An 11525-nucleotide genomic window follows, 5' to 3' on the forward strand; every position below is an offset into this window, starting at 1 on the left:
TTTCCACGAGTCAGGAGGGTCAGGAGAAAGAGTTGTGATGCTGGGACGGCAGGGGGGTGCTGGGCAGCTTCTGAAGGTGAACTCTGTCGCTCTCTTTTCTTTTCAATCAATGCGACAGTGTTGGCCCATGGAGCCGCATGTCACGATGAAGGATGAAACTGAGAACTTTTTGGGGTTTTTTTTTCAGGAAACTCGAGGATAAAGGTTGGTGTGACTGACTCCTTCTGTTTCCGGAGGGGTGGATGTCCAGGCTGGACAGACAGGTGCAGGGCATTGGTTGTCTGACTGCAGTGGTTCAGCTGCTGGTATGGTGTAGGATAACCTAAGCCTGAGACCTCCACAGTTACAATGAGCCTGCTCATGTGTTTGAGCTGTGTGCTACTGGACCTCATGACTGTGCACAGTGAGTAAATGTTTAAAATATGTGATGATTTAACTCAGTTTTAAACATTGGATTCTGTTGGACTTTTTTTCAGAAATGGGTCAACATTTTGGCAAATGTCATGTTCTTGCTGAGAGTTAGATGAGAAGATTGTGCCAGCAGCCGATTAGCTTAGCTTAGCACAAAGACTGGAAACAGGGGGAAACAGTTAGCCAGGCTCAGTCCAGATCTGTCTACCAGATCCTCTAAAGCTTATAAATAAGCAGGTTTGCTTAGTTACATTTCACAAAAGGGTATTTTGTCAGACTAACCTCCTGGAGAGTACTCTGGTTGTCTGACAACTGAACAAGCACATCACCCCTGTAAAATGGGGAATTGTCATTTTTATATTTGTGTTTGTATGGATTCAAGAAATTCAAGAGATTTTGGCAATGAAGAGACTATTTCCCGAATATGTTAAACTTTTCCTTTTGATTGCGTTCTAATACCTCCCACAGTCAGCAGGTTATTTTGTGATTACTCTTCAACAAGTGTTCAGCAAAAAAAAAAAAAAAATTCCAGCCATGGTTGTGCTGTGGAGTTGTGGATATTTCCAGCAAATAGTCTTTACTGTTCCCATTATGTTTTGTATAGCCCGAAGCCAAAGTACAGTAGTTAAGCTGTTTCATAAGGCAGGCAGGAAGAGCCCCCACTCTGTGATTTCAGAGCCCAGAGTGAGGCAGTGACACTCAGAGGTCAGGTTAGATTGGATTACCTTCATTACGCTGCGGCCTCCCAGGTGACAGAAAACCACTTCTTGTAAGGCCAGGTCATTGGGCTTGAAGAGGAGATGAGGAGGGCCTCACTTTTCATGTTTCTCTTTTGTTCACCAAAGGCTCTCCATGTTTTATAAGATAGACTTTTTAAGTGTGATTGAAATCCATCCCTGTGGAGCTTCTACCATCCAAAAATGCAGGATGTTTTGGGTATTGGTAGTTTAGATGAAAACATGAAGGAACCACACTTTATCCTGTAAATTTTTCTCCTTCCACACAGGCCACGTGCTCATGCAGGGCCGTATAGTAGGTGGTCACACCGCTGCACCGAACTCCATTAAATACATTGTGTCACTGCAGAGCACCAGGGGCCAACACTTCTGTGGTGGATCACTGGTTCACAGGTACTGGGTGCTGACCGCAGCGCACTGTAACATTGGGTAAGAATGTCGCCAAGAAGTTGTTGATGCTTCTTACTGTTACTGTTAGGTGAAAACTTACAAATCCATGTTGTCATGATAGCCATGTTGGGACAGTTACATGCTTCTTTACGTTAGACCATTTAAAGCCATGCTCTCGCATTCTCTGGCATCTTAAGATGATGGTAAACATAATACCAGCTAACTGCATGTTAGCATCAGCATACTGACATTAGCATCTAACACTACAGCCTCAAGAGCCACTAGCATGGCTGTAGACTCTTGTTCTACAACCTTTGCTTTTATTAACCGAAAACTTACTAATCAAGAGAATGAGCAAGAATCAAGGCTGTTTCTACTTCCTGAATAGATTTCCTTTAAATACTTCTTCCCTTATAGATCTAAAATGCGACCTGACAGCTGTGTTTGAACTCAAGGTAACGGCAATGACATTCTTCTGATGTTCTTTCGGTGGACTCTGTAGAAGTCAGTGTGTAGAAGCTAATTTGGCATGATTTTATATTGTGAGCAGATGGTCCCAACAGATGCCTAAAAGTAAACATCCATTCTACGGGTAGCTAATGTCAAAACGATGCCGCTTGATCATGACGCAAAGTAAACCTGTATGCGGGCCACTGGGAAGTCAAACAGCACCCAGATGCGGTCGAGTCAGCTGACTCGAGTCAGTTGACCTTGTGTGTGTGTGTGTGTGTGTGTGTGTGTGTGTGTGTGTGTGTGTGTGTGTGTGTGTGTGTGTGTGTGTGTATGTGTGTGTGTGTGTGCGCGCGTGTGAGTGAAGTGTGATCTTGTCTGGATCCAGGAAATTGGCTGTATTTCTGTTATACAGTCCCAGCCCTGCCTGCACACAGTGAGCCATTGTTCCCTGGCACACACTTCTGGCTTTATGGCGGCCCGTGTTCTCACTCTGCGCTGTGACTTTGAATTCTGGTCATCATTTCTCATGTGTGCCATGTCCCATCACTCCCACCGTCCCTGTCTATTGACAAACTATTCAGTCCAATTAAATTACGAAAAATGTTGTCATGAATATGAATTGACAGGCTGATAAATCGTGATCATGATGACTCTTATTGTAATGTATACAATAGGCCTGTGCTGATTTTGTTTGTAATGATCAAATCTCAAGATGATCTGTTCAGTCTTATATTTGTTGATAAATATGATGTGAAATGGAAATGACTTGTTTTTTAGGCCAGAGCACATGATGATAGTGGCGGGCGACTACATCGTAAACACCTTTGAGGGCACTGAGCAGTACGCCAAACCCCACAGGCTGGTCACGCACCCCCTCTACAACAGGAGCACCAACAATGCTGACATCATGCTCATTAAGGTACAGCAGGCACGGTGCAACAAACAGCAATGTTATCTCGAGCGTAACATCTAAAGTGTGTTGATTAGTGAGTGTTGTTGCATACATTTGGACATATTTTGTCACTGGGTAAATTTAGGGAGCTACTGTTTGTGTTTTTGTGCTTTGTTATATATTGTTATTTCACATTTTTATGATGTCTTGAACTTTCAGCATGAGACGTTCACTGTCCTCTTATTACTAATTGTGTAAAGATTTTGTCTATACTTTGATATAAGTGCACACGGGTGATAAATATGCAGATATTCAGTGAGATGAGAGCATTAAGAGAAATGCTGCTTCTTTAATTTATTTCTATTTATAGCCAGAGGTGGGACGATAATTTGTGTCACTGTATATCTCCGTGGAAAAAAATGTCTATCACACCATTTATATTATCCAAATGACTCAAGCTCAGTAGCCAGCTGAGGTCATAAAATGAAGCACCTTTTATTCTTCATCTCTCAGAAGCAAAAGCAGTGTATTAAATACGTTAAATATATTTTATGTTCTGCAAACAAATCACTTGCAATATTTCTCTTTCTGCATCAATAAAGGGCTGTATCTTTATTTTGATGCCCTTTGAAATTTAAAGCTGTCTTATCATAATGTTTTTGGTCACTTGGGCGCAGTGGAACAAACTGTACACACAGCACTGGCACACTGTCACCTAAAGTCGATATGGTGGATGTGTTAGTGAAGGATTGCCTATTTAAACCCAGCAGACACAGAGCAACATTAGCAGTCTTGCCCACTTTTGTCACCAGCTGGTAGCTAACCTTGTCCGCCTGCTGTTTGTTGCAGGGCAGGTGGTGTACAGTGAGTTTATCAGACATTTTTCACTCTAAAATTCAAATAGGATCTATGAGAGCAGAGCTTGTGGGCTGTACAACAAAAACAACGGCACAAAAATAGAATTAAAGGCTTGGTAGAGACAATCGGGATTGCAGAGTTTGATTATGATTTTATGCTGGTTTGTAACTACAAACCCTTTTCTCGTTGATCCATTGTTGATAAATAAAATACTGGTTGAGTGAAATTTCACTAGCTATCAAGATAACATGGTATATTTGAACTTCTTCTGCTTTTCTGTCCAGTTGCGAGCTCCCATGGTGCTGAACAAATACGTGTCGCTGGCCCCTCTGCCGAGGCAGGGGACAGGAGTGGTCGAGGGCTTGGTGTGTCGGGTGTCTGGGTGGGGCTACAACAGTATGGGTGGAGGCCAGGCCCCCTTCACCCTGAGGACAGTCACAGTGCCCATTGTTTCTACGGCAAGGTGTAACAGCAGCGAGTCCTTTAACGGAAACATCACAGCAAACATGATCTGTGCTGGCTACAGGACTGGAGGAAAAGATGCATGCAAGGTACAAGGGGATGAAAGCTATTCCACCTGCTCCCATTGACATGGAGCAATTATTTCAAACATCTGCGAGGTAACTGGGTGTTGTACATTAATGTCCAATCTGCCCCATTGTGACAAACATGATCACTTGATCTTTCAAAAGCAACTAAATCCATTTTGAAATAATCAATTCTCTGTGGTACTGGCCTTGATTCCCAGTGTATATCAAATTACACAGGGTCATCCTCCTTTCATCAGGTCACATTAAACGAAACAGTAACTCCATTTTGGGAAGCTCATCCCCCGGACAGTGTGGGAATAGAGTTCATCATGTCAGTGCTGGTTCAGCTACAACCTTTTATTAAACAGACGTGGCAGCCCCCCCTCAGGAATTGTATTAGTTATGATAGTTACAGAAGAGATAGAAAAGCAACCCTGAAATAGCATCAGGGCTGAAGACACTGCAGTGATTTTGAAGTACAGTCATTCGTAGCCACAGACACTCACAGGCTCTGATTTGTTTATTTGCTACATGATTCTGTCTGTGCCTTTATTGTGAGGGGAGAATTACATAAAATTCAATGTGTGATATACCAGTAGGCTATATTTTGCCTTAGGCAACTAGCTAAATTACTAATTTAAATGTGCTATAATTAACCTTGCAGTCGGCAACTTTGTGTGCCGGCATTTCAAAGTGGCAGCAAGAGATCTGGTGAATGCAACCATCCTGATCCTGAGACACAGTTTTGTTTCTCATGCCTCTGTTAGCCTTTTTTTTTTTTTTTTTTGTATTGTAAAAATTTCCCGGCAGCACATAAGACTTAGTCAAATGTTGTAACATCTTTTTACACGTGCTAAACTCACATGCAGGCATATGTGAGTTCACATGTAAAATTCACACATGCTTATGCTGTCTTTGGACATATCACATGTGATAAAAATTCTGTACTACTGTAAATTTTCAGTGTGCCACATGCCTGTTTTACGTGTGAATTTCAGATGATCTCTTTTGTGAGGAAGTGTCTGATCTTACAGTGATTTTAAAGAGCTTCTGTGTCACTGCCACATCTTGTAATTGACTGCTGTCAAATTCATTTATTGCCAAATCTACAGCACAGAAGTGACCTCATCCTACAACACCAAGGACATTAAAACAGCTTTCCAGTAAACTGTGAGAAACTCAGATCAATCGTTTTCTCATGAAGTACATTGTGGCAGGATGACTGATGGAGGGTGTGGTCTTTCCTTGCAGGGAGACTCTGGGGGGCCGCTGGTGTGTGGGGGGCGTGTCTATGGTGTGGTCTCCTGGGGCAACGGCTGTGGTGATGCTAAGTTTCCTGGAGTCTACACAGCTGTGTCCAAATTCCGCCGATGGATAGACCAAACCATCTACCGCTCATACCTGCGCTGCACCAACTACTGATGAAGACGATGATAAAACAGATAATGAAGGCAGCCATTTATGCCTGAAAAAAGTCATTCCCCTTCATTCCCCTTTTCAATGGTGATGCCTATGATATTCTTAAAATATCCTGCCTGTGAACAGTGGTCTCTGCCAGCAGCCAGTAAATGGGAAATGAACAACAGTGGGCACTTTGTAAGCATGTAATTCCAGAGAGGTTCATAACTTGTCAAAAAAAAAAAACCCTTTTATAGAAATAAATGTTCAAATTCAGAGAATGTGTTGTGTCAGCGTTGAGTGGTGACTCAGCAGTATTTTTTGTGAGTTTGTGCACCTTAAAGCCTATTTTTTTTTTTTTTTTATCAGCTTCTTGCTTCGAATGGTGAGGTCATCCACACGCACAGAAAGTGTGCTGCCGAAATTAGAACAGTTCTGTTTATTTCACACATTAGAGATTTCTCCAACCTATTTGTGTTTCAGTCTGGTTTCAAGTGGGCTGAGCTCAGTTTGTCGCAAACTTCCTTGCACCAATCAGGATTTACATCTGATGAGAGCTGATGGAATCATCTTTTTGTTTTGTCAAGCCAACCAGGCTTACCTGATGGAGCAAACGATCTGAGTTTTTTAATTTTATATTATACTAACCAGAGATTTTTTTCATAGTCATGAATATTTAGTGTTACAAAGAAATACCCAGTTTTCAAGGGCTTCAAACCAGCTGCAGCCTGAAGTGAGTGCACCTACTACAAACTAACAGAGCAAGTATTTTAAAGCGAAATATATGACTCTTGAAAAGGGGAAAAAACACATTATTGCTCTTAAACATAGGCAATAAAACATACCCACCATATATTCAAGCAGCGGTTTTGCTGCTATAGTCCATCTTGGTCTGGTATGACCAGTAGCATAAGGTGGCTAATGCAAACTTTAGATTTTATCTGACTCAGTTCACTGACTGTTCTCCACTTGTGCAAATGTTTCAGGTTTAGATATTTGTCAACTTAAGTTGTTTTTGTTCTTATATCGCTCCTCATTTTTAATTTCTTACCTCATTTTTCTCTTTCTTCTTTTCTATGCCAGCTGACACTAAAAGCCTTAAAGGTTCTGTCTCAGATCACCACAATTGTTTTTTGTTTTTTGGCTAGAAGATTATTTTATGTTTAAACTGTTTTTGTTTTTTGTTTTTTTTTTTAATTCATCTGCACATGAAGCTCTGCAGGAAGCTGTTTTTGGTTAAAAAAAAAAGAAAAGCAATACAGCAATTCTGATGATGACAATACAACCACATGCTGTGAAACTGAAAGAGTTGTTATGGAGATCTTCTGATATGAAATGTGAGCCTCTGATAAAATCCCAGCTTCTATACAGTAAGTCTATGGGGAATAGGTGTGTCATGACTGTGTCTCCTCTATGAATAGTTGACGGCAAATTAAAGTTGGTTCTGCTCCAGGCTCGCATATCACCTTTCATCTCATTGTCTGTGTAATGATATTTGGTGAAGTTCCTCTGAGAAAGGATAGTCAATGTCAAGACGTAATCTCTGTCCATTGGTCCTTTACCGTAGGCTTACATGTGTTTTGTAAGATCCCTTTGTGCTACTCTTCCGACACAAGACAGATATGTGAACAGTACAGACAGCAGTGGGTGGTAAACCCAGTGAGAATTAGTTTCAACCTAAAGACAACCCCAGGGGGCTTCATTTAACAAAGCAAGCAGTTTTCACACCGCCCTCTGATCTCATAACACCTAATGTGATAACAAAACACACAAAATGTTCTCAAACTGGATCCTACCAGGTTTGAGGACATTATCAGCATGCCTCTCATGATTCAGCATCTTATTCTTGGAAATGTACAGTGTGAGGTCATTTATATATATATAGTGTGCATGTATGTTCTATTTCATTTGGGGAGGGGGCCAACTAAAGATCAAATAGGGCTTTCAAACATCTCAATGTAATGTAAAACCTGGAACATGGAGTATTCTTTGATTTACTCAGCAATTCAATAAAACTACTTCCTAGAGCAGGCCTCTCATCCCCACGTGTGACATCTTCAACCCCCACCGTGTCCCTCCACACTGATACCTTTTTCTTGAAGCTGCGGTGAAAACAAGCGAAAGTAGCGCAGACCCTTAGTATTTAACGGAAAGTGCGCCATGGGGCCAAAAGTCGCATCTTAGCCTATGAAAACACTGCCCTCCTCTGGTGAGGTCTGCCCCTGTGGACACATGACACGCTCAAACCCCACGACCAAAGAAAACGCCAATTTTGTAACATCATAAAACAGTTTGGAAGACTTGACACCTCGAACTCGTCGAGTGGTGGCGCGTAAACGACGTTTTCCAAAGATCTGTACTGGTTCGCGTTCATGTGCCGTCTTTGAATATAAGATCGCCATTTGTTTGATTGCATCCAGATCCCGGAGAGTGGAGCACTGGTACGCCACGACTCCAACTGGAAGCTTCTCTGGGCTGCACCAGAAAACCCCCGTGCAGCTCCTTCGCCAGGTCTCCCCTGGATCCGTGTTTTGCATCGCTCCTCAATTTGCATTTCTTCCTCAGATTTTCCGTGCGACGGGTTCAGCCGCTCGAAACCAGCGGGCGCTCCACAGCTCTATTGTACGTGCGCCTCCATTTCCAAAGCAATACGCACAGAGAACAAACCTCTGGAAATTTTTGGATAATGTTGCCGAAGCTCCGCGAGCGGGGAAATTGAGGACATTTTGATTTACTGATATTTCTGGTGCGTACCTACGGAGACATACACGTGTCTTCGGGGTAAACAGAAAGGGCTAGATCGTGTCAGCAGATAGCATTGTCCCCCCCCCCCTCTTTGTTTGTTATAGACGGCCAAGCTGAAGCTTGGCGACGAGCTATACATTTCAGTTTGTGCGCCTTGGTGATAAAGACGCATTTGGAGATGTCGGAAGTGCTCCCTTTCAACGAAGAAAAAATGAGTCATTATGGAAATGAGGGCGACGAGGGACACCTTTCCTTCACCTGTCGTCTTCAAGACACCAACAACTTCTTCAGTGGCTCACAGAATAAACGCCCGCCGAAACTCGGACAAATAGGCCGGAGCAAACGCGGTAATTATATAATTAAGGCGTTTTCGTTTGCATGGTGGTGTGTTGAATGCGCACATAGGTTACAGTGGACTACAATTAAGGATGTGTGCGTGCAGCCAGATAGGCAACACCTTCGCCTTGACATGGTCCTCAGCAGAGACTGAGATGCTGATCTATTGTTTGCATGCGTGTGGGATGTATGGCTTTTTGAATATTCTATTCGCATTGCAACACAAGTTGGATGCGCAGTGCGTGCTGTTAAATGCCTTCTGAATGCTGCTCAACAGAGTTGTGCTGGATGTCCCCTCCTCAGCGAATGGTTGCAATGATTGAGATTTGTATGCTGTTCACTTATGATTTTTGTGTTTGCACGATCATTTCTTTCAATTTTTTTTTTTGGCTTTTGCATTCCTGATGACACCCAGGAGATGGTCCTTGAAAACTGAGGCTCACTCGGGGTGTCACATACATGCCCAGACAGACACAGTTGCATGTACAGTAGCGCACAGACACAACATGGACAAACATGGCAAACAGGCAGACATGCAAGGATTGCACCTGCAGGTGCTCAGCGAGAAGACACGCAAGAAATTCAGACATGCACACTCTCAAACGTGCATCTCTCTCTCTCTCTCTCTCTCTCTCTCTCTCTCTCTCTCTCTCTCTCTCTCTCTCTCACACACACACACACTCACACACACACACACACACAGAGGTAAAGAGAGACAGACATACACAATCAGGTTCATGGTCATCTTCCTCTTTTTGCATACTCTTGCTCTCGTGCACACACACACACCACTTCCACTCCTACAGCGCAGTGCTAATGGTTCTGGGCTTTAATGACCTCCTGTCAGTCGGTGGTGAATTTTCAAGACGCCACACCAAGATGAGCCCCCCTCATTAACTCTCTCCCCTGTCATCCACAGTTGTGATTGAGGATGAGAATGGCGACGACGAAGCACTGAAAAATGGAACAGAGAAGACCCCGGCAGAGGCTTAGAGCGCTCAGCTCACCATCCCCCAAAAGACACTCTTGAAATTTTTTATGGCGATATTTACCAGTTTTAATCCAAAGACACTGTATATAAGCACTTTCTCTCATGTGGCAGCAAGCAGCACTTCCACGCCCTCCTCTCCCAGTCAGTCATGGCCATCCGGGTGACACACACTGGCAGGGGCGGGAGATGGCAGCAAAGGAGACCTCCAGGTGGACCCCCCCGACACACACACACACAGACACACTCACACAATTAAATACACCCTCAATTACAGGGTTTCGCCATAAAATCCAAAAGTGGGACAAGACTACGGGGGGAGTCGAGGTGGAGGAAGGAGGTGACGCTGTCAAAATGCAGAAATCAGGGACAGGATACAGAAATAAATCTGATATAAAAACTAAAGCACACACTTCTCCTATATCTTATCAATCGAACTTATGGTACCATTCTTTCTGCTCTTCATTTTGATTGAGGGCAAATGAATAACAGAGTTTGTAAATATGGAAAGGGTAGCCCATATTTTCTTGCACAAAGTGGGAAGCAGTAAACTGGTTTGTTCTATGTGTTGGAAGACTTTATTTATTGATCCTTTGGAATATGTCTTTTGCAGTGACTTGAGGCCCGAGGGAGTGTTCTTTTGTATGTCGAGAAAACTTGGAGTGAATGAGAGTGACATTTTTTTTCACTTAACAAATCTCGATGTTGCCTGAGTGTTTTTTGTTACCATACTTTGCAGCTAACGAGTCATTTATATACAGTGTACCTCCCACCTGTTTGTAAGCTTCCCAGGCTTTCACCTGGATTGGTTGATACTGTAACTTGACTGTACACACCCTATTGATAAACTGTTTATATTGCATTGTGCATTATCGTGTGTGCCAAATCTCATGAGGGATATACTGTACCAGACAACTTGTTCTTTTTTTGTGCTTTATACATTTACTCATACAATTCAGCTGTTTTGTTGGGTTGCCATTTTTTAGGGCTCTTTCTTAAAACACTGAAATACAAACTCATGCATGGCAAATATGAAATCATGCATGCACGGCAGAAGTTCTGAAACTTGTGTATTCTTGAAGCACCTCGTATACAGCTTTGAATGACAAACCTCGAGAAACAGTCTTAATTCTGCGTTGTACTGTACGATTCACACTGATTTGTACAGTGGCCTAATATCTTGTAATAAAGATTATGACAAAGTACTATTTACTGTTTAGTGTTGATTGTGGTTTACAATACGGAATGATGTACTCGATGTTGCTTTTTGTTTTTTAAACTGTTTTAAAACTGTAGCAAAAAACACAAATCTAGTTTTGTATCTGAAAGATAGAGACAATAGCAAATGGCTTGGCTGACTTTTGCATATGTTCCTTGTACAGTTTCCCCTGTTGTTATTGGATTGCCTATCTGGCTGCCAAGGAAGGTCAAGTCAGCATTTTCCACTGTGAGAAAGTAGCATCCCATTCCTTGGAAAGATCAGATATGGAAGGAGACAGAAATGGGAAGAAAGATGAGCAAATAATCCCATCAAGAATTTGAATTCCACACGCTGAGTTGAGAGACTCGGCTCGGACAACTGCCCAACAGACTCGGATCTCATAAAGTGCTACAGTATTGCAAATGATTCTGTGGGGAAAATGTACACCACTGCTTCCCAATGCAATAAATGTCTGTTTGCATCTAAAATCTCAGCTCCTCTCTTTAATCAAGTCCTCTCTTTAACTCCATTGCCAGAGATGTAAATGGTGCAGGGCCACCGAGGCATGAGGAACACTGATGAGACG

General features: G+C 42.6%; 2 protein-coding genes across 2 annotated transcripts; both read left to right on the top strand.

The window, feature by feature from the left end:
• The first annotated feature begins 348 nt into the window (after positions 1-348).
• Positions 349-5944, top strand: LOC139329309 (trypsin). Its single transcript, XM_070959529.1, has 5 exons — positions 349-403; positions 1418-1577; positions 2769-2910; positions 4026-4292; positions 5523-5944. Exons 1-5 carry the CDS (start codon positions 349-351, stop codon positions 5691-5693), a joined length of 795 nt encoding a protein of 264 aa, XP_070815630.1. The 3' UTR covers positions 5694-5944.
• A 1955-nt stretch (positions 5945-7899) lies between these two features.
• camk2n1 (calcium/calmodulin dependent protein kinase II inhibitor 1) lies at positions 7900-10943 on the top strand. The gene is made up of 2 exons (XM_070959732.1): positions 7900-8761; positions 9670-10943. The coding sequence occupies exons 1-2, from the start codon at positions 8593-8595 to the stop codon at positions 9741-9743; spliced, it is 243 nt and encodes an 80-aa protein (XP_070815833.1). The 5' UTR covers positions 7900-8592; the 3' UTR covers positions 9744-10943.
• The last annotated feature ends 582 nt before the right edge of the window (positions 10944-11525 follow it).

This window comes from Chaetodon trifascialis, chromosome 3 (assembly GCF_039877785.1).
Source record: "Chaetodon trifascialis isolate fChaTrf1 chromosome 3, fChaTrf1.hap1, whole genome shotgun sequence".
Lineage (NCBI taxonomy): Eukaryota > Metazoa > Chordata > Actinopteri > Chaetodontiformes > Chaetodontidae > Chaetodon > Chaetodon trifascialis.

Bases quoted from the DNA above. Each gene is read 5' to 3' on its own strand.
- LOC139329309 (XM_070959529.1), top strand. From the start codon at position 349: ATGAGCCTGCTCATGTGTTTGAGCTGTGTGCTACTGGACCTCATGACT. The intron at 1,578-2,768 runs GTAAGAATGTCG...CTTGTTTTTTAG, and splicing joins GCAGCGCACTGTAACATTGG to GCCAGAGCACATGATGATAG. The intron at 2,911-4,025 runs GTACAGCAGGCA...TTTTCTGTCCAG, and splicing joins CTGACATCATGCTCATTAAG to TTGCGAGCTCCCATGGTGCT.
- camk2n1 (XM_070959732.1), top strand. From the start codon at position 8,593: ATGTCGGAAGTGCTCCCTTTCAACGAAGAAAAAATGAGTCATTATGGA. The intron at 8,762-9,669 runs GTAATTATATAA...TGTCATCCACAG, and splicing joins AATAGGCCGGAGCAAACGCG to TTGTGATTGAGGATGAGAAT.